At 41.1% G+C, this 27,858-nt stretch overlaps 1 protein-coding gene across 2 annotated transcripts in view; it reads left to right on the forward strand.

The window, feature by feature from the left end:
• Positions 1-25,439, forward strand: part of UVRAG (UV radiation resistance associated) — a 318,666-nt gene extending 293,227 nt beyond the window's left edge. The window contains exons 15-16 of one of the 2 annotated variants that reach the window (XR_005983964.1): positions 5,963-6,059; positions 23,553-23,687. Coding sequence is in view for 1 of the 2 variants with exons in the window: in XM_041730667.1 (XP_041586601.1) it covers positions 23,553-24,255 (703 nt within the window). In the remaining variant the exon portion in view is untranslated. Of the gene's footprint in view, positions 1-5,962; positions 6,060-23,552 lie in introns of both variants that reach the window. The other variant, XM_041730667.1, reaches the window with a different exon arrangement.
• The last annotated feature ends 2,419 nt before the right edge of the window (positions 25,440-27,858 follow it).

Below are 27,858 nucleotides of genomic sequence, written 5' to 3' on the forward strand. Positions count from 1 at the left end.
TGGGTCTACACCCTGGCCTGGCCAAGTGGGGTGAAGCACCCTTAGGAGGGGAGTGGTCTCAAGCAGATACTGTTTTCACACTGGGAGGTTGGGTGGATATTGTTTGCACACTGGGAGGTTGGCTGGGCGAGGAATCCTTGAGTGCATTGCTGAGGCAGAGACTGGAGGACAGCCAGTGTGATTCATAAAAGAGAGACATGGAGCGACTAGGACCTCATCAAAGAACAAGTGAAGGACATAAACTACAGATATAAAATCAGGATCAGAGACCATGGGAGTTAAGGGAAGAAAGCAGACAACAACCTAGTCGTCGTCTCGGCAGGACCTAGTCTGAGACCAAGAGGCACATACTTGATGTCAGTGCCTATTGTATCATGAGGGCAAATTGCTGCTTAAAGATGCTTTGTCAGGGTAGGCTGACTCTTTGAAAAAGAGAAGGGGCAAGGGAAGGTCTGTTGCAAAGAAGACATTAGATTTGTTCACCTGACTTAATTCAGTGGAAAGCTGTTGGCTCTAGCCATTTAGTAATTCTTCAAGTTTGAATTCTTGCATGATGGGGAATAACTTACAAAATCATGTAAATGGAAATCAGGCCTTAAGAGCCAAATAGCTGGGAGCAGCATATTTTCTTCTGAAGAACACTGGCTACTGGTCTCACATCTTTCTCTAACCTGCCAGGTGAAGCTAGTGTAACCTCTCTGAAACTTAATTTCTTCATTTATAATCCCTGCCCTGCTCATCTCACCACTTTGTGGTGAGGATGAAATAAGAGGTTAGACAGAAAAACTTTGTGGGGAATAAGGTACAAGATTGGTTTCATTTTCTTCTGTGCCATAAGGATAAGCCTTGAGAATAATGAGAAAGTAACATCTTTGACGACCTTTACTTTGACATTTTTTATTTTTGTCCTCTGTGATCCACAAAATGCAAGTTCTGGATGTCTGATTTTAGCTAGGACTCCTGTTAAGTAAATGCACAATTGTTTAAAGAATTCTACTCAGAATATAAAAATAATTAGAAAAGCTTAGTACTGGATATGGACCTGAAAGCCCTCAGGCATTGGGATAGACATTGAGTTTTAAGGTAAAATAGTAATGAGCCAGCAGACGTTTACTTAGTGTTGTCTGCATGTGTAAAGTTCTGTGATAGGCACTCTGGAGGATTAACAAGAAGTATAAGATTCTAGCTCTACCCTCAAGGGATTTGTGATCTAGTTGGAAACAAGATCTAAAATTCATGGAAGGTTTTGTAACACAAATGATAAATAACCTAATTTTTTTAAAAAAGAGGCAACCCACAGTACTACCTGAGGAGTCACTAAATGAATCTTGCTCAGTACAGGCAGCAAATTGTCCCAGCATTATTTATTGAAGGGTCTGTTTTTGTCTACTGTTTGATAATGCCATCTTCTTTGTGTATGAAGTTTACCTCTATATCTGGATCTGTTTCCAGGCTCCCAATTCTGCTCCTTTATTTGTCTATCTATGGGCTAACACCAAAGTTTTAACTATTATAAGATGTAATTTCTGCAAGTCATGTTGAGGTTTTAGGATGCCAAATAAATAGCATCCCTTCTCCCCCTAAATTTGGAGCCATTTAAGAGAGGAGATATAAGAGACAGACCAATAGAAATCAAAATGTCAGTTGCATTACTGATAAAGCCTCCTGGAAAATGTGGTTTGGAATCTGTGATAAAAAGGGCCCACAAAGACGTCAGTCAAACTAAAACTTCCCTCATGGTCTCATGGTAAACTGCAGACCCCTAGGCTTTTCTCCCAGAGGCAGGCCCTTGACTGTGGAAAGCAGTCAGAGGCTCCTGCAGGAAACCAGACGGGGCTAAGCCAAGAATACCCAAGTTTTATTTTTCCTTCTAAATTCAGCCATCAGAAAAGACCCTTGTCTTCAAAGAAAGAGTGAGAATGGAGAGAAGCCAGGAGTGCTACTGCTAGATCATGTGCCTTCATAGCAAGGGAAAAGGAAGATATCCCAATTTTCCTAATAACTAGGAGTGATGCTCCTACTTACAGTTCTTCAAAACTGTTTGGCTTTCCTTGGGTTATGAATTGTATTTGTATGATTTGACAGTTTTATGATATCAAGTCTTTGTTACTATGAACTTGGTATCTCTTTTTTGTAAAGATTTTATTTTATTTTATTTATTTTATTTTATTTTATTTTATTTTATTTTATTTTATTATTTTTTTGAGAGAAAGGAGAGCATGAGCAGGGGGAGGGGCAGAGACGAGAAGCAAGCTCTCCACTGAGGAGGGAGCAGGATGTGGGACTAGATCCCAGGACCCTGGAATCATGACCTGAGCCGAAGGCAGCTCAACCAACTGAACCACCCAGGTGCCCCCTGGGTATCTCTTTATATGTTTTCCTTCTGTTTTTAAACATATCTCAGTGAAGTTTTAAAAATTTCTTCATAAATGTTTTAAACATCTTTTATTAGATAATTAGTCCTGGGTAGCTTACCATTTTGGTTACTGTTACAAATTTTTTTATTATAGCATCCAGCTTTTTTGTGGCTAGGATACAGGAATACCACTGATGTTTGTATTTTGAGAATTTTTTTTTAAAGATTTTATTTATTTATTCATAGAGACACAGAGAGAGAGGCAGAGACACAGGCAGAGGGAGAAGCAGGCTGCATGCAGGGAGCCTGACGTGGGACTCAATCCGGGGTCTCCAGGATCACGCCTTGAGCTGCAGACGGCGCTAAACCGCTGCGCCACTGGGGCTACCCTGTATTTTGAGAATGTATACAGCAACCTTGCTAATTGATTACAGTTTATCTTAGATTCCCTTAGATTTTCTGTGCATACAATCATTATTTTAGTGAATGATGGCATTGTTTCTTCATTTCTATTTTTACTTTAATTACTTTTTCTTTTCATATTTTACTGTAGAAGAGGAGCAGCGATAGTGAATAGCTTTGTCTTGTTCCTGACTTTAAAGAGACTGCTTCTGACTTTTCACCATTAAATATTATATTTATTGCAAGTTTGGATAGATATTCTTTATTAGCAAAAGGAAATTCCTCTCTATTCCCAGCACACTGTCATTTTTTAATCATGAATATGTGTATTAGGGAGGGGGTTGGGTTTTCCTTTTTTTTTGTTGTTAAGTTTTTAATTTTAATTCCAGTTTAACATTTAGTTTCAGGTGTACAATATAGTGACTCAACAATTCTGTACATTACTCAGTCCTCATCCTGATGAGTATACTCTTAATCCCCTTCACCTATTTCACCCATCCCCTCACACACCTTCCCTCTGGTAACCATCTGTTTGTTCTTTATAGTTAAGAGTGTTTCTTGGTTTGTCTGTTCTTTTGTTCATTTGTTTTGTTTCTTCAATTCCACATGTGAGTAAAATCAAATGATATTTGACTTTCTCTGATTGACTTATTTCACTTAGCATTATACCCTCTAGTTCCATCCACATTGCAAATGGCAAGATTTCATTCTTTTTGTGGCTGAGTAATATTCCTCTGTGTGTATATATACACATGCACTGAGTTTGTATATTTTTAATTTTATCAGGTGCTTATTCTGAATCTATTGAGATAATAATTGTTCTCCTTTACTATATTAATATGTTAATAAGTGTTAATACATTTTCTAATGCTAAACCATCCTCCTGGGATGTACTCTATTTGGTCATGATGTATTAATTATTTTTCCCATATTATTATATTCAGTTTGCTAAGTTTTAGAATATCTACCTCTGTGAACCGAGATGAGGCTAGCCTTGAATTTTTATTTCTCATATAGTAATCCTTGTCTGATTTTGGTAGCAAGGTTTTATTTTTTTATTTTTTTATTTTTTTTGGTAGCAAGGTTTTAATAGCCTTATAAAATAAATAGAGATCTTTCCCTTCTTTTGTATTCTCTGGAGTAGTTTATAGTATATATAAAGTAAAAAATGATCTATATAGTTAAGGTCTGATAGAACTTAGCAAAAACCTGGTTTGTTTTTTATTTGTTGAGGGAGGAAAGTACAGATTTTTAACTACTTATTTAATGATTATAGGTCTCTTTATGTTCTATTTTTCCAGTTCCTCATTAACTCACTTCAGTCTGATTTCCAGTTCTGTCAGTAGACTGAAATTCCTTTTATCTAGGTGGATGCCTATGGAACTCTAGGTTACAAAACCTAAAGGTCACTTTTCTGTCTTTATCCTATCCTGCTCCACATCGGGCATTTGGCCTTGCTTGAAACATCTCTCTTGGCTTCCTTAATACCGCTGTACCCTGGTTTTCCTCCCTTCAGCAGTTCTTTCTCTGTTTTTCATGTTCTTTCTCCTTTACTTAATCATTAAATATGGAGTTCCCTATGGCCTCATCTTAGGTCCTCTCTCTCTTTCTCTCTCTACCCACTTCTCATGTGATCTCATCCATTCCCTCAGCTTTGAAAACCATTCCTATACTTATGGCCCCCAAAGTTGCACTTTCAGGGTTAATCTCTCTTGCCAACTCTGCAGAGTCTGAGATCTCCTTGATGCCTCCCCATGGAGTATCACAGGCACCCCAGCATGAACATATCCGCAACTGTCCTTCCACTATCTTCTTCCTGTCAGCAAATGCTCACACAGGGCATGATCTTTGACGCCCTTCTCTTCTCCCCTCCTACCAGATCCATTCTGATTCATCAGCAAACCCTGTCATCTCTCCCTGCAAAGTGGGCATGTCAAATCCAATCACTGCCCCCCATGTCTACTATGATCACTCCAGGCCAGGGTACCAACTTCTCTTAACCGACGCTGCACTAGTCTGGTGTGTCTCCCTCATCTCACTCTTGTCTCGCCACTATTTATTCCCCACAGTAGCCAGGGTGGTCTTTTTACATTTTAGCTATATCTTAATCACTGCCAGTGATTCAGTGGCCAGAATAAAATTCACACTCTTTTCCATGGTTTACCTGCCCCCCGCCTCCTCTGATACCGCTCTCCCTCCTCTCATGGAGGGTCACTGTCCTGGCCTCCTCTTAGTTATGTGACCAAGTTCTTTCCTGACTCACTGTTCCTCTGTCTAGGATGTGCTCCTCCTCTTCCTTCTCTCTTACCACCATCCTTACCTATCCCCTCATATGGAAGGAACAGCTTTAGAAAAGGCACAGGAGCTTTATTGGCAGAGGACAGACCACCTTGGCTAGAGTGCACATTCATGTTAAGAACAGAGAGAATGTGGTACTTAGAGCTTATGTAATTTGGGACCCTTTCTCAAGAAATTTAATGCAATACTACAAATACAAAATTAGAAAAAAATGTAAATACTATGATGAAAAAACTGCAACAAATTATGGGAATTTTAAGAGGTTTGAGTCCTTTCTCCTGAGATCTCTTTAGACATTTTACCCAAAATGCTTACATAGAAATGCTTCCACATTGCAGCCTACCTGCCTGCCTTTTCTCTCCTAAAACACTGTAGTATCCAGCAACTCTCACTTCTGAGGTACAGAGAAAATAAATGACTTTCCAAGCATGGTTGACCCATGAACCTATAGCAATAACGCCAGAATCTAGGTCTCCTGGCACTGATGTAGTAAACCCATTAAGTCCTAAACGCACACATTTATGTAGTGCCCTTCTGTGCCAGCTGTGCCAAGCACATTAACACAGAATGAGTAGCAGGTATGACTTTATGGTGCTCTAATGAATAATGGGCTACAGGTAAATAAATGCAAAGCCCCACAAAATGAGTGCTGCATAATGATTCCAAGTCCAAACCACTGCAGGAAGCTAGGCTTGAAGTTACAAATGTATACAAAGCTGGAACAAGCACTTTTAGCCTCTCAGGAAATCTGAGACTTTCTGAGAGTAACTGTGGACTAAAGAGTTACCTCCCAAGACTATGCTCCTTAGGGCAGAGGGTAAAAAAACTCACACTCCTGAGGGAGCCTCTTACATCTTTTGTAAAAGAAAACACTTCCATTTTCTGTGTGGTTGTTACCATTCACAGATTGGTCCCTGTGGAAGCAGATTTGCTGTATGTTCTTTTGGTGTCCAGGATTTCAAACTGGCTGAGGATCAGTGCAGTCACTGAATTCCTCCTTACGGTAAGCTTCAAAGTCAAAAACAGCTTGTTTGTTTTGTGTTGTTTCTTAAAGAACAGATAGCATGATTAAAATTTCTTTAATGGCATGAATTTTTTTCTTTCACATTACAGGATTTTGATGTGATATCAAAAGCATCCACCTGATTAATCCTAAAATTAACCCTTTTTCCTCTTGAACACACTTACAGGGGGCACAATCAGTCCTCAGTGCTTTATGAGAGCTCTTTCCAGAAGAAGTTCCCATTTTCTCATCCTAGGATCACTAACCCCATTGAAACTGCCAAACAACACAATTTTTGAAAGCAGAATTTCAACTCAGAAGTTATACTCTTAGAAAAAAAAAAGTTATACTCTTGAGTAGTTTGGTTAAAAGCCACCAGCATGCCATTTAAACATCCTATTTTTCTTTTACTACTAACTACAAAGTCCAAGATTTAAATTGACATGCACATGCACAGCTGATGCTAGTGCTGAATTATGGTCAGGGAAGAATGTACACGCAAGCTGCTACTTGATGCCTGCCAGTAAGATGATAATTTTAAAACTGAGTCGCTGTGATTGTTGTGAACGGGCTGTGTGATGGGGCCCCAGCATTCAGGTCCTGGGATAGTGCCTCAACTGTCTCTCCACTGCTTTCTCACCCCTTCTCCGCTAACACCCCAACCCCCACCCCCGCCACATGCCACACTCATTTCTGACCTCAGTTCTTTACTCAGACAAGTTCCCACTACCCAGAATAGCCTGCCTTTGCTTCTGCCCTATCCAAATGTTTCCCTCTGACTTTAAGACGCACCCTACCTGGGGATCCTTGGGTGGCTCAGCGGTTTAGCGCCTGCCTTTGGCCCAAGGTGCGATCCTGGAGTCCCGGGATCGAGTCCCACATCAGGCTCCCAGCATGCAGCCTGCTTCTCCCTCCTCCTGTGTCTCTGCCTCTCTCTGTCTATGATAGATAGGTAGATAGATAGATAGATAGATAGATAGATAGATAGATAGATAGATAAAATCTTAAAAAAAAAAAAAAAAGACGCACCCTACCTCATTCGTTCACTGTCTTAACAGACACAGTGGCAGATACTGAGATACATATATTGTCCCATGGTAGCATAGGGTCACTTCTCCCACCAAGTCTTAGTCACTAAGCTCTGGAGCAGCTGAGGACTGTCTTACTCATCCTGCGGTCCCAGCTTGGCATCAGGGAACCTGAAATTATGTAAGTGAATGAGTTAACCATCCATCTTGTTCTATCCATGGAATATACTCCTTGAACTTAGATTCAAGAGGGGTATAGTCAATTGAGGAATGAAATAGGAACAAACAATATGTAATAGAAAATAGGAAGTATGAAGTATTCTAAGAATGTTCTTTGGAACATTTCAGAGGAAGTCATTGACTTCCTGGGCAGTGTGGAATGCTGTAGTGAGACCTGGGACAAGCTTTCACTAAAGAGACAGCATTTGAGTGGACCTGGAGTGCAAGGATGATTTGGGCCTGTGAAGATTGGGAAATAGGCCTGAGCAGGTTAAGGAAACAGTTGCCGAGTCATACTGAGCCTGGGAAGACTGTGGCTTTGAATGCCAACTCCACCACTTACTGTCTCTGAAACTTCAAGCAAGTTTAAGCTGTCAGCTTAAATTTATCTATAAAATGGAATCAGTAGTGCCTACCTGATAGAGTTGCTATGAGGATGTAAACATCTAGCATACTGCCTGGTACAAAGCACTAGTCACTAACTGGTAGCTGTCATTATAAATAGGTGATGGGTAAGGGAATCATAGTTATTATCTCTATTATCTATTTCAAATGTTAATCCATTCTTTGTTACAGGTGTTTTGTTTTTCCTGTAAAATCTGCAAAAAGTGGGGCAACTGGGTGGCTCAGTGGTTAAGCATCTGCCTTTGGCCTCAGGTTGTGATCCCGGGGTCTTGGGATCGAGTCCTGCATCAGGCTCCTCACAGGGAACCTGCTTCTCCCTCTGCCTGTGTCTCTGCCTCTCTCTCTCCCTCTCTATCTTTCTCTGTGTCTATCATAAATAAATAAATCTTTAAAATAAATAAATAAATAAACAAATAAATAAATAAATAAAATCTTTTAAAAATCTACAAATGGGTATAAAATATGGTTCTTGGTCACAATTTTTAATAGTGGCTCATGCTGTCTTGTATGTTAATGATACAAAATAGTCATCTTCTCATTCTCGCTTTCCCCAGGTCCTTTATAACACCCTTCTGGAGTCAGAGAGTTAAGTACCCTACAAATGTGTTTGCCTACCTACTTTTTTTTGGTACCTATCTTCTTAGGTACCTCTCACGTGGAGTTAGAAGTTATGAATAATAAGTCTCTTACTTGTAAAATGTTCTGTTTTTATTTAACTTTGCAACAACCCTGTGGAGGGAAAGGCTGATGATTACCATTTCAGATCAGATCAAAGAACTGAGACTTAGAAATGTGAAGTCTTTGTGACTGTGAACACATGTGAAGAAATGAGAGGGGTGCCTGGGTGGCTCAATCAGTTAAGCAGCCACCTCTTGATTTTGGCTCAGGTCATAATCAGATCATGATCTCAGGGTTGTAATGTAATATGAAGCCCCACGGTGGGCTCTGTGCTCTGGGCAGTAGGGGGCAGGGGGCATGCTTGAGCATTGTCTCCCTCCCTCTGCTCTCTCTCTCAAACAGATAAATAAATCTTAAGAAAAAAAAGAAATGTGAAGTGATTTGCCAAGGTCAGATGCTCCTAAGTGATGGAGGTGGGGCCAGTAACCCAGATATCTGGCTCTTGTTTTATCACACGATGCTGCCCCTTCTTACTTAGTGGTCATCCTTCTCCTTCTCTTCCCTTCCCCAGATCTCCTAGCTCTTGTGCCGCATAATTTCTAACACTTATTACCTTCCACAGGGAAATCCACCAAAGTCAATTCCAGAGTACTAGAAAAATACACTGCTACAATATCAAGGCAACAGTTCTGGTGAAAATATTATTTGAAGCTTATCCTACCCCATATACTCAGAGAGGTAGGAAACTCGGAGTCATAAAACCTTGTGAAGAATCTGGGAACTCTAAGACTAAAAGAAACAAAAATGATTATATGTTTCGACTCCATTCCTGAAGTAAGCACAGGTTGGCCTAAAACATGTTTGCCCTCTGTGTTTGCCTTCCTCCAATTTCATGTGATATTTTCAGAATAAGACATGATAAAAGTGGGATTTCAGAACCATCTGTCCGGCTTTATACATGGAATTTTTTATTCAAAGTTTAATTTTTTCTTGACTGTGCAACTTAAACTAGCAGCTTCATGCAAGGCAGTGTGATAGAGGAGAAGAATACTAGATTTGGGAATCAAAAAATGTAGGCTCCAACTCAGCTCTGTCACTTAATTTTCATGAATTGTTCTTGAGTATTACTTTTTTAGATGGAGTTAATAGCACCAGCCTTATTTCCCAAGCATAGTTGTATGGAGCAAATGAGATCATGTCTAAGTGATTTATAAACTAAAAAGGACTATGCAAAGTATTATTAAGTAGGATTTATGCTTTTAACAATTCATTAACTGTCTCCTCTGCATATAGCACTATTTAAGAGACAAAAAAAAGATTCAAAAGTGTAAGATAATTCCTGCTTTGCTTAGATGACAGTTGTTTAGCTTATAATCTGAATGAGTAGATAAGACAAATTAATATTTTGAAGGACATGACTTGCAAAAAATTTCCTGTGCATTGTGCATTCTTGCTGTCATGTGGGGCCTGCCGCCTGAGACTCAGCTTCAGTGGACAGTCTGTTAACCGATGGAGGTCAACTTTGGTCTGAGTTATTTGACATTTTAGGTGTACCTTTTTTATAGAGACCACATTGATTTCAGTGACCTTATTGAAGATGGGACACTAAAAAGAGAAGTATCATTGGCTGTTCCGCAGCTTGCTGGAATATTTCTCCAGATGCCTTCTAGCACTTAATGATGTGACTTAGGAAGGAACAACTAGTGGCTTTGCATATGATCATCTCACTTAAGTAGTATAAATCTCTAGATGGTGTTTCTGCTAACTTATTTTTATCTTCCATTCCTTTTCATAAATCGAGAGGACCAAGCTGCACACCTTTTGAAAGAAGGAAGGAAGGAAAGAAAAAGAAAGAACGAACAAACGAACTTAGGCACATTTTAAGAGTGTACTTTTTTTAAGTAAATGGAAGATAATGAAAATCAAGAGCAAGTTAGCCAGTCTACTTTCTTTAAAATCTGAGGGGAACGAACAATCTGGGGATCCCTGGGTAGCGGAGCGGTTTGGCGCCTGCCTTTGGCCCAGGGCGCGATCCTGGAGACCCAGGATCGAATCCCACATCAGGCTCCCGGTGCATGGAGCCTGCTTCTCCCTCTGCCTCTGTCTCTGCCTCTCTGTGTGTGTGTGTGTGTGTGTGTGACTATCATAAATAAATAAAAAATTTAAAAAAAAAATCTGAGGGGAACAATCTAATAGCTTTTAAGCCAAACTATTCACCTTTGAAAATGAGGCAGTATCCAGCATTGTTTTTTTAAATCCTCTTTAAAAGCAAATGTGTCATCTTTCCTTCCCTCCATCATACCCCTGCTGAATTCAAAACTAGTTTCTGGCAGGTCACCCTGAGGGGCTTAAAAAACATGCTAACTTACGTTAGTTTTTAAATTTTAAATAGATCAAATGACAATGTCTTTGAAGTCTCAAGTGTACAACTTAAGGTAGCTGCATCAGATGGGCTTGCCTTTCCAATTACTTCTCTCAGGCTGGCATCCTTAATGTGAAAAGTGAAGCGTGGTCAAAAATAAATGAAAAAGAAAGTTTTATTGGAGTTATTTACTCTGAGATAGCTATTTTAGAAGGAACCTTGACAAGTCATCTCACTGCCTCTAGACAGGAACACACAAGGCATATGGGTATCTGTAGTATTTTAAAAGACCTTGGGGGACCAGGCTTCTTCCATAACTCATTCCAGAGTTTAAACACCCTCGCTTCAGGAAATTCTTCCCTATATTTAACTTACAGGCCCCCTCCTGCGGTTACCACCCATTTCCGCTTTTTTCTGTCTCCAGGCAGGATGGAGAACAGCTGGCCAACATCCTTTGTGTGCTAACCCTCCATCAGTGACAGAAAGTCTTTTGGGTATCCCTGGGCTTCTTTCCTCAACCTCCAGCAACCAAGTCTTTGAACCAAATTGGAATCTTTTTCTCTTTGTTTTTTATGTGTCTTGTTTATTCCTATTAATTCCTTCTGATGATAAAATATTATGTGCTCAGTGAATCAAACTTGGAAGATGTTTACCATACAGGCGAAGGGGGAACAATAACCCCACAATTCAGGAACAAAAACCATTAAGTTTATCAGTTTTCTGTGTGTCTCTTATATAGCTGAGATCCTGTCATCTATACCAGCACTGTCCAATAGAAATATAGTCTGAGCCACATATGTAAATTTCAGTTTTCTGGCAGCCATATTATAAAAAGGTAAAAAGGAATAGGCAAATTGATTTTAATATTTTATTTAATTCCAATAAAATCCAGTTATGACTCATCGTGTAATCAGTGTTTTTTAAATTATTAATAAGATATTTTACATTCCTTTTTTCATACTAAGCCTTCTAACTAAATCCAGTATATATTTTAGCACAGCACATCTCAAATCCATCTAGCTACATTGAAGATACTTGGTAACCATTGGCCCGCGGCTACAGTGTTAGCATAGTCCATACAGTTGTATATACTGCTTTTTTGTATATTACACCTTAAAGCCTTTTATAAATTTGAAACTTTTTAGCATCATTTTAATGGCTGCATAATATTCTCATTTAGATTTACTATAATTATCTTCAGTTTTGTGTTTCATAAGTAACCCGTTAGTCTTCTTCTAAAATTTTACCTTTTTTTTACATTAATAGAATGTTTCTCAACATATTGTCGAAAGAAAAAACCATAAATTATTCCTTTTGAATACAACTAATTAAGTCCAATTATTCATAAAACAAATTTGCTTAATACTCTTTACTACATTAGATTGGAAAGTGGGGGTGTAGATTTCAAGAAATACAAGACTGGGTCCCCCCCTTACAGTGTTTACAAGACTTGGCTCCACAGTTGGACTGTACACATACTGTATTTTATTCTGCTTTAACTCTCCTTCCTTCATTTCTTATTCTTCCCCACTATATAGACACACAACCTGTTATCCTTCACAGCACCAATTGAATATAGCCTTCTGTGATGAGTCCTCCAGATGATTACTGGCTCCCTCCTCCATTACAATTTACAAAGTGTATATTGTACACAAAGCACCATGGTGTTCTGGTTGTTGGTTAACTCTCTCCATCTTCTCTACTACAGTGGGAACTCCTTACTGATAGAAACCTTATTTTATATACTTCTTTATTTCCACCAAAGCCTGGATGGGATAATTATAAGTACTGTAGCTATTCAAAGAGATCACTCTAAATTGACATGATTAGGGACGCCTGGGTGGCTCAGTGGTTGAGTGTCTGCCTTTGGCTCAGGGCGTGATCCTGGAGTCAGGGGATCGAGTCTCTTCCTGCATGGAGCCTGCTTCTCCCTCTGCCTATGTCTCTGCCTCTCTCTCTCCCTCTGTCTCTCATGAATAAATAAATAAAATCTTTAAAAAAAATAAAAATAATAAATTGACATGATTAAAGAAGGCTTAACGAAGGAGGTTGGACTTGAATTGGGTTTTGGAAGATGCGCATATGTAAATAAATAGAGGGGAAGAATTTACAGAAAAGCCACTTATATATCCTGTGCTGAGAAGTCAGTGTTTTTTTAAGGAGGGACTGTTTAGCATGTGCCAAATATCAACAGATAAGCATCCTTCTAGATCTAAAGCACTGTATTAAGTTTCAAGATGCCTGTAGAGCTATGGTCTGTGTCCATCAAAAGCAGACAAGGGTTTGCAGCATTAAAAATGACCACTGACTACTTCAGTATGACTTTTGAGTTTAAAATCAATTTAGAGGGATGCCTGGGGTGGCTCAGAGGTAGAGCATCTGCCTTGGGGCAGATCCTGGGGTCCTGGGATTGAGTCCCGCATCGGGCTCCCCTCAGGGAGCCTGCTTCTCTTTCTGCCTGTCTCTGCCTCTCTCTGCGTCTCTCATGAATAACTAAATAAAATCATAGAAAAAATAAAATCAATTTAGATACAATTCCCTGTGTTTTAAGTTTGGAGTTTAACATTAAAGATATTTTATATGATGCTTCTTTAAAAATTCTTCTGTTAGTAAAGAGCAATATATAATTAAGTAACATCATTATAGCTAATGTCGAAGAACTGTTATTGCAAACCAAGGACTCTTCCAAAAGCATTTTGAATATATTACTTAGTTGGCTCATTTAGTCCTCACAACAGCCATGTGAATTAGGACCCAGTATCCTCCCTCATCCTACAGATGAGGAAACTGAGGTACAGAGAGATTAAAATAGCTTAAGGGCGACAGCCATCAAATAGAGGAGCTAAGACTGGGACCCAGGCCAAATAGTTTTTAGGGCCCCCCACACATACTATTACTTGGTACAGCCCCTCTCATAAGTATGTTAAGAATAAAATATTTTATACAAGAGATTAATTTAGCATCTTGTGATTCAGTTATATCATTATAACCCTCTCCTAGTTTTCTTCTTTCCTCTCTGACCACTCCTTCTTACCTCATTTATAAGCTCTTCCTCCTTATCGTCATAAAAATTTCATTTATAAGCTCTTCCTTCTCATCATCATAAAAACCTGGAGCACCTCAAGATTCAATCCTAGGCCCACTTCTCTCTTGTTTTATGCTCCAGTCCATGGTGATCTTATCTACAACCATCATTTTGATTATCACCCGCATTTAAATGAAGCACAAGCCCAGATCTCTTCAGACTGCCTCCTGAATGTTTTCACAACACATTCTGTGTATCTGTGTTTTTTCCTTCCTGCCCTCCATCCTAACCACCATAAGCCTTGTGGTCTTCCAGTACTCTGTTTACAGCAAATGGAATTTCCATCCATTATCTCACGGTGGCCAGAAAGCCTTTCATAATCCTTGGTTCCTCACTTTCCCTCTCATCCCCATATCTAACCTTAGCAAACCCTGCTGATTTCCCCTAATAGGTCTACTTATCTATATTGATATATTTCCATTCTGGTCCAGGCCTCCATCATCTCTCCCGTATACTGCTGCACACCCTGTGGTCCCCAGTACCCACTCTGGGCCCCCTCCAGTCTATTCTCCAGCTTCAGCCAGAGGACACTTTCCAAAATACAGAGCAATCAATCAGTTAATAGATCTCTCTTTCCACCACCTTTGCCCCCACACACACCACTAAAGCCTAAAACGCCTTAATGGTTTAAAGAGAAAAAATTCTAAACATGGTTTGTGGACTTCTGCATGATCTAGACATTATTTTCCTCTCCAGCTTTATCTTTTACTGTGCTGCTCTCCCCATGATGGGAGCTCACTCCCATGTCTCAGATATTGTCCAGACACTCCTGGGGGGGGGGGGTCCCCTGGTGGCGTTATTTTCTATCATTATTGTGTCCCCAATTTTTAGTGCAGAATAGACAATATATATTTGAATCAGGGAGCAAATCATTTGTCCATATGCATGGAGTTTCATATTGCACCTTTTTAGTAGGACTAAAAGGACTACCAAAGAGAAGGTTCCCCAGAAATTACCCCTGGGGCCCCCCAGTCTGTCACTACGTGATGATTAGACAGCAGCTAAGTATAATTCAGACACTTCTTCTGAAGGCCTCCAGCATCTTGGGAAATGGTGGCAGAGCTATTCGTTTTTCTTTTAAAATAACAAACAACTAAAGCCCCATGGTTCAGCTCATGTCAGAGCTTATTAGAAATGTGGCGGTAGTTCAGCTTTAGCAGTATCTTTCAAAGACTTCATTTCACAGAGTCTGTCATTGGCTTCTGTAGCCTAAAACTTCCTTTAGCTCTCTCTGCAAGTCTACTTTTGAAATTCAGAAAGCATTCTCGACCAAGGTTTTTAGTCTACCTGTCGAAGTCTCCTTGAAGCTAGGCTCTGTGAGATTACTGTTCTCTGGTGTCTCTGGCAAAGGTAGAGCTACTTTTTTTTCCCCCTCTAATTCTCAGCATAAACACTTTATTACTCCTATGTACCAAGTGTTGTCCAGACACTCCAAGGGGTCCCCTGGTATCATCTCTGGCATCTCTTTCTGTTTCTACGGACTATTTTATGGTCTTCATAATGTTTGTTGCCTGTGGTTTTAATACATCAATTTGTATGATGATTTCTTCCAATGGAAGCTGATGGGTGAAGTGGTTGACTTGGCTCCTCCTGGGATTCCTCTCTGTTTCCCTATTCCTTGATCCCAGGGAGCTCAGCCTTGAGACTAACCCAGAGCTCACCACCAGATGGACCTCCTGACTTTGGGCACTCCCTTACCTTCTGTTCACTGGTCTTTCTCAAGCTAGGCCCTGCTGTCCAGGGCCATGGAGGCCTGACAGCCAGGCTCTTGCATAGCCTGGGGAAATGGATTTCTTCAGCTTGCCTGCTTTACCCTTTGCATATGGAACTTTCTCTTTCACAAATTCATCTTTCCATCAGTCCTTGGTTTAAATAAAATGTAAAGGGTTCCTTGTTCAGTTATACCTTTTTAAACTTTCTGTTTTTATTAAGTCAGACTTTGGCAGGAAACCTTCCAAGCTGAGCCCAGGGGAAAGGTGACCATTGGCACAGGTTTCAGCCTATGCTTTTGGCCCAAGATTGTTTCTATTTTTATTTTGTTTCTTGTTTTTGTTAACATCCAGAGCAAAGATTAAGCACTTTCACTTATCTGGTAATGGCGAGAGGTCTTTAGATGGCTTGCCTGTGGTCAGGAGATTGCATGCTTAAAACTGTTAACCCCCAGCCACCTCCTGAGAGATAAGATCTAGCTGTTAAATTTGGCTTTCCCAAAAGGAGTCTCTGTGCTTCTACTTGATCTGAGAGAGTGAGGAGAAAGATAAATCCCAGCTTTTGCTTGATTTTGAAAAAGGATAGTAGTCTAATTTATGGAGGTTGTTTTTTTTTAAAAAAAACTAACTTTATGTCATAATTTCGTAGCTGCCAAAAGACGTAATTCTACCTCAGCTTCGCCTTGGCAACCTGCTTTTGGCACTCTGTGCAGCCCTGTCGTTGCTCTGCATTATTTAAGCAGTAATCTTTAAGAAGGTGAGAAGCTATTATTGCTTTTTAGCACAGTTGACATGCTATTGGCGCAGAGTAGTACCTAGAGCTTCAAACATTTCTAATGGCCGTAAACCAACTTAAACACCTCCATGGAGAGGCCTCACTGCCGTGAGGTCATAGCTTGCTGCAGGGGGAGAAAGAAGATCGAATGTTGTTTAAAAGTGGGGTTTTTTTTTCTTTTTAAGTATTCTTATTCCACCAAGTTGTAGCTGTAGACTTTGGCTAGGATCCAGACAATCAAGATTTAGCATTTTGACCAGCTGTGATCTAGTAATGTTCCTCAGAGGAAACATTTTGTAGGAGGGAAAGACACATATTTGAGACTGTGAATTGTACTCTTTCCCAGTACCTTACAGAGTGAGACCTGGTCGTAGACAGATAAAGCAAGAACAAGTGAATCTGAAAGAAAATAGGGAACAAAATCATTTCAAATGGCTAAACATTCACCCTGCCTTCAAGAACTCTCTCGATGTGGTAAATCTTCACATTTTTCCTTTACTTCACTTTTCCCTGAGTCTCCATATTTATATCATTTTGTGGCAAAATGAATTCCTGTTTTCATAATTGATGCTTGGAATCCCTCAGCATTCTTATAACAGAATAACAGTTCCTACAAAGTCAAAAATGCTACCCAAAGTTGATAATATAGGCAAGAAGAGAAAAAGAGAGAAAAGACTCTAAGCCACTTAGCCTAAAAATTATTCTTCTGTGTCTCATGCCTCCCTCAAATAGAAGTATGATCTGATGTCGGTGTTTTGGTGGCAAGCCCTGGGGCCTGGGATAGAGAACAAAACTAACATTTATTTAGTCAGATTGCATTTGTTCAATCACCAGGAGTTGCTTTTGACCTCGGGCAAGTGACCTAACCTCTGTGCCTCAGTTTCTTCATCTGTAAAAGGAGCATGATGTTTGTAATACTTCAGAGAGATGTGAGGATGAAATGAGACCACGTATAAAGCTATCAACAGAGTACCTCCTTGACCACACTTCGTTAGTATTAGCTGCTGTTGCTTTATCATTAATAACCATCTGTGGAGTACCTACTCATCCTACTAAGAATTTTAATCCTGCTGGAACCACCGTTAGGTGGACAGTCACATTTTGCAGATGAGGAATCACTGGTTCAGAGCCGTGCAGCGCTTCAGCAGCTTCCCCGCTTCTCACTGGCAGAGCTCCCTGCCCAGGTCTGCAGTATTATGTAGGGAGACATGGAAATGGAAACACTTGTTGGATCAGTGCTTTCTTACCTTGTCTTCTCTCTCCCAGTCCTTCTTCTGTTTAAAGGAGGCTATTGCTTTAGGCAGTAAAACTAAGAGAAAGAAGAGGGGGAGGGGAAAGGGACAGAGGCAAGAACAGTGTGGGAGGGGGATGAACTGGGTTCTGCTGTCTCCCAGGTTAGTCTCATACATATAATGGTCATAAAAGCCTGGGCAGGGTCCTCTGCATTTAGGTTGGGACAACAGAAATTCCCCCTCTTACAAAAATTCTTTCTCCCTGAAGCTAGATTCCTGCAGAAAAATGATACATAAGGGGCTTGGGGACAACTGGAATGTACCTCCAAGGATCCTGGGAAGTTCTTATAGTCCCTGAGCATTTGGTAGATCATGTCAGTAGAGGCAGTGGAGCATTTCTACTTCATTCAAAGCCTTCCCCACCCCATGTCTTCAAGGAAGAAACTGGGGGGATGTTTTGCTTTTGATTGATTTAGTGCTTTTCCTCCAGAACTCTTTTAGGCTTGCCTCAGTTCTTTATCCCCTTCTTGCAGCTAGTTCCCTGCTGTGCAGAAGTAGAGATGGGGAGAGTTCTGTTTGTCTCCATTCTGAACAGCATCTGAATAGCAGGAAGGAGAACTAGCTTCTGGTCTTTCCTCTACCCCGATTACCTGTGTTCCACGATCCCAGACTTTAACATCTTTGAGCCTCAGTTACTTACTTACTCCCTCTGTAAAATGAGGGTGATTCTTTTAGAATCGAAAGCCCATGATAGCTGGTAATAGTGACAGCAACCACGATTAACAGCTACCACTGCCATTAGCATATACGCCAGGCATTTTGCTAAGGATTTCAAGTGTGTTATTTTATTTAGTCCTCACCATAGTCCAGTGATGTATTTTATGAAGGAGAAAACTAAAGCACAGAGAAGATGAGGGGCTGCCTACAATCACATAGTCCTATAATGAGCAGGTAGTGATTGTGACCTTAAGTTATAACTCCAAATAGGCAGTCCTCGTTACTGAGCTTGGAGCAAGATCCAAGTTTGAGCATCCTTTGTCATCACCACCACTCTCTCCAGATCTAACTGAAGACATAACAAAAGGTAACTGTAATAAATAAGGACTCACAGAATGAGAAAGAAATTAACCACCTTAATTTAGAGATATCAGAGAAGACTTGATCCAAAGAAGCCAAATTTAAACCAGACTGTTCTCCTTGACCTCTAAACTCCAAACTACTTGGCTTCTCCCTCATCGGGCTCTTGTTTGTGACTCTAGGATAGTCTTTGTACTTGTAGCAAAAGGTTGATTATGAAGTAATCTAACAGTCCCGATGTGGTTCAGTTATTCAACAACCTATCCTGTGTCTCCTAAACCATGGCCTGGTAAATTGGCAATTACAATATCATTGGGTTGTTGTTTTTTAATAAATTCCTTTTAATTGCAGCATTAAACCCCAGATGTCATGTTTCCAGGTTTCCAGTCTGGGCCTAAGCCAAGCTGGAAAAAGACATCCACTCAAGGCAAACGGCTAATGAGAATGTGTGTGGTGAATTCAGGGACTCGGGCTACCAAACCTCCAACTCTGGACCCCCAGATCTAATGCCGCAGGATGCACAGGGACCCCTGGCTAAAGTGGAAGATAAAGTAAAGCTACATGTTTCCTGCAGCATCCACCCCTCCGCAAAATATCCAAGGTTACTCTGGTGGTTTCTAAGAGTAAAAATTCCCAATAAGTTATTCATCACAACTTTTAAATAATGTACTAGTTTCATTTGATAAGTAAATTGTCAACAGCCTTTAAAAATTGGTCGTGTAATTAGTAAATATCTGCATTTTGACCTTTTCTTCCATTTAGATGAAATAGTCATGAAGCCAGACTGTAATCAGACAAAAAGAAATCTTGAAACCTTCCGGTTTTTGATCTATCATTTGCCCCTTTAATTGCTACCTTACAGTATTTTAGGCAATAGTAGAGGTAAAATACCCCTTTGCTTATTATAAGAATTTAGCTTGTACTAAAATGTGTAACGAAGGTTCCTTCGGGAGACTTTCTATTAAATGTGAAAATACAAATTATTTTGTTAAAAATCTATTCACTGTGTTCTGTACTGCTCACAGCAGTTTGTTTTTTAATAATAAAGTTTTGGGAATACAAAATAAGTGAATATTCCATTCAGTGGAGCAGCCATTTAGAATTGTTTACCAAAAGGTTTTAATAAAATCCAACGGCAGGCTACAGAATTGTGTATATGTGCCACGAACATAACTTTAGGTTTTTTTCTCCTTTTTAATTAAACACACATATATAAAATCAAAGTCTAAAAACAGAATTCTCAGAATTAATTGTGATTATTTGATAGGTAATAGGCTTGTGAGTGATTTTTATTTTTTATGTAGTTTATATTTTTTGAGTTTTCTGGGGAGTTTAAATTATTACAATAATTAAAAATGCATGTGTGTTTGTATATATTTTAATGTAATCATTCAACACTTCAGCTGTTTAGAACTCAGCTATCTGAAAAATCTGGAACACCGCTAAGATCCTGGAAGTAATAAAAAAATTAACTCCGAGCAGCCAAAACTAGTTACAAAACTCATAAAGTCGAGCATGTTATGCCCTGGGTATAGCTGGCCCCTCACTCAAGCCTAGGTACTCTTACTTTGCACATGGTTCTCAAGCCATCCACTGTAGGAGGCACAGTGAATCAGAAGCAGACATTAACAAAAGACAAGGGTCTACAGGCAAGCACTTCAGCGCAGGCATACCACCAGCCTGGCAGTGAGAGAGGAACCAGGGAAGTGTGGGTGCAGGCGGGAGAGCCCTGAGATCCAGACTCAGCACCACTAAGTGTCCTGTCATCTCTTCCCCATGTCACAGTTCAGTAATACATGTTCATATCGATAGCCCAGCATTATCAAGAAAATCCCCTTTTCTTCAGCTTACTCTCTTTAAGATTATAAGAAAGACTTTAATAAAAATTTTTTAAGGTCTTGTTACACATGGCTAAAAATGGGAGTAAAGACTACATGTGATGATTGAAGGGCAACGTCTAGACACCTAGACTTTCTTGGCTATTGGTAATAACTCATTTCTTTACCATTCTTCAGAGGGAACATTTTACTGTTACTTGGGCTTTCCAAACTGTATCCGATACTGTCATTACCTAGGTTCTCATAAAAATCTAAAGGAACTTTGAGAATATTACAAAATCAGGATGTCAGAAAATGCCAAAATCTCTACCTTGCAAAGCTTTAGAATCCATCCATTAAAAGAGGAGTAGCACCCCAGAGCTTAGATATAGGTTAGGTGGGTTAAATGAGAAAGCCTGTGTAATGGCATCTAGCTCAAGGTTGGGATTTCATTAGCAGTTGGCAAATGTTAGTTGAATTTGAATGTGTTTCCCACTTGGGATGCAACAGACAGTGTGGGCTCTGGAGTCAGACTGAATCTAGTTTAGATGTGGTTTCTGCAGCCTTTAACAAACCACATAACCCACCCAGATGCCTACCTTTTCCACAAGATAGATGCGAGGGTCCCACTTTATTGATGTACAATAAAATCATAGCTCCCTTCCCATTATAATTGAGGGGAGGGATGTCACACTTTATTACTTTCCTTTGTACAGAGCCATGGAGATCTTTCAGGGAGTCTCAGAATCCAAGAGGGCTACAAAACCCCTGTTCCCCTTGTGTCCGTAAGCACAGCTTGTTGTGCCCAGGCCTGTTTCTCATGTCCTGCCTTTTTATCAGCCCACCTGCAGCCCAGCAGGGAAGCAGAACTGGGTGCTTGCAGGGTGCGGCCAGGTGGCAGGAGGTGGGTGGCAGTGGCAGTGAGGGGTCTTAGGTTGTTCACCTTTCATAGCCATGATGGTCAAGTACCTGGCCTCTGGTTGTACCCCAGTGATAGCACCTTCAGCATTCCAGGCCAGTTCACTTGATGTTTCCCACCCTCCTAGGCTGAGGTGGCATCTAAAAGCTTGGCCTCTCTGCCTAGAATAGACAGTCTGTGGGTGGTGCTGATGCTCTGTTTTGGTTTGATTACCTAGACCCCCTGCAAAATCATTTAGAGAGGGATGCTGTCAGCAAGTAGTAGAGGAAAAACAAGAAGGTTGGCAAAAATGTGTGGCTTACCCAATTACTGTGAGTTTTGACAACATATTAATTGAAAACCTAGATTAAGGCCGGTAGATTTTTCTCTGTTTTGTTTTGTTTTTCTTGAGAACTAAAAACAGTAATTTGCTGGCCTACTTGTCTTGTTTTATATGCGTACCAGTGACCACCCCTAATTATGAAATCTCTCCTGGCACCAACACTTATAGCCAAGCAACAGAGTCCGATGGGCCCATGGATTAGAAGCCTTGTGGTTGCCTTTTTGCAAGAAGAATAACCCTTGCTTAGGTGTGGTATCTGAGACCACAGGCATCATCTAGCATCAGGAAAAATCTGAGAGAAGAGGGATCAGGGAGCTGGCATGAGGGCTTGTGGCCATGGACAGAGGTGAAGGAAGGAACACTAGATCCTTTCTTCTTTTTCAGGGCACTTATCACAGCTGTAATTTGAAAATATATTATTTCAGTAATTATGGATGATTTTTCTCCTGCAAGATTGGAAGCTCCTCAGAGGCAGGGTCTGCTCTATCTTGCATCTGTTTCCCCTCCCCAAGGCCTGGAACAAGTAATAGCTCTTTGTTGGGTAGGTAGAGTTTCAAGTCTAGCCTCTTTTCCTATCTAATAGCTGCTGTTTTGCAAGCCACTTCTCTGTGTGTGTCCTCATCTGAAGAATACAAGTCAAATGAATCTTGCCTTCTATCTCTGGACCCAGTCTGTTCATAACGGTAGTATTGAGCTAACTGGCTTCATCCAAGTGTAATACCTAGAAATGTGATCAGTACTCCAGGGTGGCTTAACTAGCACAGCATATAACATGACCATCATTTCCAGGGTCTGGATACTTGATTTCCATTAACTTGTGATTATTTATTTATTTCAGACTTAAGACTAATAGCATATACCCTGCTTTCTTGACAGGGTTTTTGTGAGAATCAAGTGAAACGATATATAAGAAATTACTTTAGAAATTAAAATGCTTTGTATAGCTGGCCCTAAAGTGTCTTCCCGAGAAGGAGCTCAAGTTCAAGAAAAGTCACTGAAGACCAAGTATTGTAAACCATGTATGTGACTAGCCTTAAAAGAAGCCATTTTCCAAGTTAACATTTCATTAAAGAAAAAAAATAGAGGCATTATTAGGTAACTAATCTATATTAGATCGATATAGGTACAGATACAAAGATAGCTGTCTCCTTGGCCCCCACTCTGCCAGGTGTCTAATGCATTTGGATGTCAGAAAAGCTGTGGATCAGTAAGTCGTGAGTCATGGGCTTTAGTTTAGCCTGCCACTGCCTTACTGAGGCTATTGGGGACAAGTCATTTAACTTCTCTGCCAGATAAGGGTGTCTGCTTTATGAAGATAAAATAAGAGTTGAATATTTTTTTAATATTTCTTTATTCCAGAGAGAGAAAGCATGAGCAGGGGGAAGGGCAGAAGGAGAGAGAGAGAGCGAATCCTGAAGCAGACTTTCCACTGAGCACAGCTGACTTGGGGCTCAATCCCAGGACCCCAAGACCATGACCTGAGCCGAAACCAAGAGTCGGCTGCCCACCTGACTGAGCCACCCAGGTGCCCTAAGAGTTGAATATTTAAAACAAAAAATAAGAATATTGATAGCTCTTCAGACCCATGGGGTTGATTATACTTTTCTTTCAGATCTCACCCCTCCAGTTATTTCAACTCTTCCCCCCACAACATGGTTTCTATCCCGCATCCCACCCTGGACACTGTCTTCTGGATATATTTTAGTGTGTCTTGTATCCTTCATGAAGGAAGCTCTCGAACTTGAATCCAGAATGCTTCATGATTTTTCTTGCGTTTGGACACTACAGTGAATAACTAAGGTTGATTAGTATCAATTTTTATTATCTCAAACCTAAATATGTTGTTTCCTGTCTCTGAATCCAGAAGGCTTATTAGGCTGAGTTCGAGAGTTGAAAGTAACTTCTCATTTTTGTTTGTCTTCTAGCGACAGACATCACACCTCCAGTGCAATCCCTGTTCCAAAGAGACAAAGCTCCATATTTGGAGGCGCAGATGTAGGCTTCTCTGGGGGGATCCCGTCCCCAGACAAAGGACACCGGAAACGGGCCAGCTCAGAAAACGAGAGACTCCAGTACAAAACCCCTCCCCCCAGTTACAACTCCGTGCTGGCCCAGCCTGTCCCCACTGGCCCTTCCATAGGAGAATCTGAGCGAAAGACAACATCTCTGTCCTCCTCCTTGGATACCTCCTTGGACTTCTCCAAAGAAAACAAGAAGAAAGGAGTCGATTTGGGTGACAGATTAAACGGAGGTCATGTGAGTGTGAACACTAGCCAAGAACAAGAAGAAGCCCTCTCTGGGCATCCAGCCACCGTAAACGGCACTGTGCTTCCCAGCGAGCAGGCGGGCTCCTCCAGCATCCGGCTTCCGGGTGAGTTCCACCCGGTCTCGGAGCCCGAGCTCTGCTGTACGGTGGAACAGGCAGAAGAGATCATCGGGATGGAGGCCACAGGCTTCACCTCAGGCGACCAGCTAGAAGCCTTTAACTGCATCCCGGTGGATAGTGCCGTGGCAGTGGAGTGTGACGAGCAAGTTCTGGGAGAATTTGAAGAATTCTCCCGAAGGATCTATGCACTGAACGAAAACGTGTCCAGCTTCCGCCGGCCACGCAGGAGTTCTGATAAGTGACGTGAGCAGCCAGCCAGTGGAAGCAGGACAGAGGCGCTGCCTAAAAGGAGGATAAAACTGCACTGGTTACCCCTTGTAATAATTATGACACAAAATGAATATTAGTGGAGGATATTCCTCAGAAAAACAGACTTTGTAAATCAAGGAGGGACTCAGGATCATTGTGTATCAGTGGGCCAGACAAAGTTAGGTTTTGCTTGCAAGATGTGCTTTTCAGGCCTGATGATTGTTTTAAGACAAAAGTCATTCTCTAGCTCGAGTCACCTTATAGGTATTTGTCTGCTTTTGAATTTACGTTTCTGTGTTATGCTCAGAGGGGAGATGATAATATATAAATAATATAATAAACTCACCTTTAGTTTCTCATAAGCATTTGCCCTCACTATCGTTTATAAAAGCTTGGAAAGACCAAATATTCCAAAAAAGATTTTCTCCATTTACTGAAAGGATCTTTGACCATCCATGAGTTTGATGAATAAGAAGCACAATGGTCTCCTTACACCTGGCCTCCCTGCCTCTGTCCCTTGTCACCCCATCTGCTCCCCAACCTTCATAGTGGATGGGTTGTGCACCCTGAACACTGATGACATTGGATTCACTGGTTCTTGAACACAGTGGCCAGGACCTTCTATCTCCTCAGCTCAGCCATACCTTTGATGTAACCATTAAAGGGAAAACCTCATTTCTGGTAGATCCCAGGGGACACTCCAGGACCCCCGTGGTTACAACAGTGAGATGGCATCCAGTCCCTCCAGGGGCCAGATTTCTTATGTGGGCGGATGCTGCAGTCAAAAACCAGGCATGCTCTCTGCCAATGCACTTACCAGACAGAAATACCTGTATGTAAATTCCATGCTAATTTATTAAATTTCAGTTGGAAAGGAAAGTGCTGGATATGATGTATCATCTGGAGAGTCAGACTGATGTACAGAGCTCGAGGCAATCAGGATAGTTGGATGAAAAGGCTTAGATGAGGCATAGATACTATTGGTATATGTGCCGGCTCATTCATAGTAAATTATGTTCTTGAAGTCCGATTTCATTCCTGGAGCTCAGATCTCATTTGCTATTGTTCTATACTTTATATACCCAAGGACATTGCCTCAGGGTTGCAAGCTCTTTAAGGAGAAATTTATGCATATATCCATGTATTGTATAGAAGAATAAAAACTGAATTTACTTCACTTGACCTGATTTGTTTTTTCCAGTTTTTGAAATTCATCTTGAACCTGCATCTCCATGTTACATCGTGACAGGGCGAGCCTGAACAGAAACTGTGGCTGTATCGAGTCATGTCGTTGACTCGAGTCGACATGGCTTGCATAGCAGCACAAACACTTTCACACACGTACTCTCTGGTAGCTGCGTTTGTCCTACGTAACGGCTGAACTCAGGTCTCGTGATCATTTTCATATATTGTCCAAGCACTCCTGGGCTCGAGTTCTCACTGACAGCCACACTGTCAAGCAGAATAGTTCATGTTGTTATTTTCCACATAAAGAGAACTCACAGAATCCATGCTTGACAGACAGACCCAACCTGCAAGCAATTAAGAGCTTTAACTTGATCTGAAGAAATCCATCTTATTCCACAGAAAGAGGTGGAACTACTCCAAACCTCAAGCAGAAGCCATCTGTAGAGTCACAGCTTCTTCGAAGTGTACTGTCACTCGTGTTAGACTCAATGAGGGGAAGATAGTGGTGGTCTCGGCTATCCACCAGACTGGGCTGTGTGGGGTCCTCCAATGAAGTAACATCTACCCCACTTTGCCCCTGCAAAAGAAAACGGGTTTGGAAGGACTGTTAGTATCGAGTGGTGGAAGGTGCGTCATATGTGGCTTAAAGTCCGCATATAGGAGTGGACTTTAAACTTCATGCCAGACTTAAGACAGGGTACATGGAGATGCAGGCCCTCCGGCCTGGGTCTGGGCGGGCACCCCCCAGCAGAGGGACCACCTGCAGGGCACCCACGGTTACAGTGTTCGTCTCAGGTTCCACACAACCAGATAGAGCCTGGGGCTCTGTCGGTCTCCTGTTTGGGGACTCCCTGATTCTGGGGGAGCCCTGCAATTGAATGTGATTGGTAGCTGGGAACCGGTTACCTAGGCTTTGGCCCGGTCCACGCCGTGTTCCATGACGTCGTGCCTCACCGCACCACTGAGGCTTTGGTTCCTTTAGTTTGGGTTTCAGATTTTCCCCGAGTTTGGTGCCTCCGGTTTCTGCCCTGCCTTGGGTAGAACCTACAGTATTACGCGTCTCCGGGAGGAACTCTGCTCACCATTTTCCAAAGCTGCAGAATTAGTTTTGCCTCCGTTTAAAATGGCCAAGGCCAAAATAGGGGACGAGTTATTATCTCCTACTAATCTTTTTAATTAGTCTTGTAAATCACTAAAAAAAAAAAAAAACTAACTAAAATCTGCTTTGAGGATATAACCTGAAATAAAATTCCCTGCTATCCACATCAGAACTGCTTAGGAGCCCTTTCTGTTTTCATGAAGCTGAGACACTTTTAACAACCGGCAAATGTTATCAAGTGAATATTTGATTGTGTTCTCTCTCTCCACTTCCCCTTACCCACTTTAGAAATTCCAGAGATTTTTTCCCCCTCGGAATATTAGTTTTGGAAGATTGTATCCAGCTATATTTTTTTAGCAGTTTTAATGGTGCCCGTTTATCCTGACCTAACCGGTTATTTAAATAATTTTTTAAACCACCACCAATAATAAATGGCATGCGAAACTGATCTGTTGGTAATTGGAAGAAAACTCAGCATCTGTATTTATAAAATAAAATTGATTAGTATTTATTTTGAGAGTAAAAGTGTATGTTATTTCCCTGCCATGTTTGAGTCCCGTCTTCTTCACTGTTTTGAATTTCGTGTTGAAGCGGAGTTAACTCTGAAAACCTTGTTCGAAAACCATCAGCCAGCCCTTTCACGTCTACTGAGCTAGCTCTCTGTCCACAGGGGACCGGGCTAAGCAAGATTAATACAAAGATTGATAAGCCTTTATTCCACCATGTGCTCTACGGGTGGAGCGTGGAGGATGGGCATGTTAATGCATTAGAATTCAGTTTGATAAATTCTGTGATGGAGAGATGTCTAGCCATGGTGTGGAATGCAGAAAAAGCAGACTCGAGGATTAGGATAGGTTCGTGGAGGTCATGCAGATGAAAACTAGATCAGATGAAAGATGTCTAAGGCATTGCAGGCAGGGGGCACAACGTGGGCAAAGGCTCAGAGGCAAGGCAAGGCCTCAAGTATTTACAAAAACAGTGAGTTTCCCATGTTGCGGGCCTGGATGGATGTGAAGAAAGGTGAGGAGAGATTGAATTGCAGGCTAGTGGGGAAGGCCTTCAGGTGTCGAGACGGGAGATTTAGATGCTTGCAGCGGGCAGCTGGGAGGCACCCCTTCCAGGCTGCAAAGCAGAAGAGTAATTTAGTTAGATCTGAATAGTGGCCAGCAGCCAGGTCAGGGCTGGATTCTAGTAGTAGTAAACAGACTTGAGTCTGTTTAATCGTCTTTCCTATTTTGTTGTGGAAAAAAAAAAGAGAAAGAAAGTCTGTCTGAAAAAGAGGTATATCTTTGTGCCCTGATGTTTTGAA

Source organism: Vulpes lagopus, chromosome 15, assembly GCF_018345385.1.
Source record: "Vulpes lagopus strain Blue_001 chromosome 15, ASM1834538v1, whole genome shotgun sequence".
Lineage (NCBI taxonomy): Eukaryota > Metazoa > Chordata > Mammalia > Carnivora > Canidae > Vulpes > Vulpes lagopus.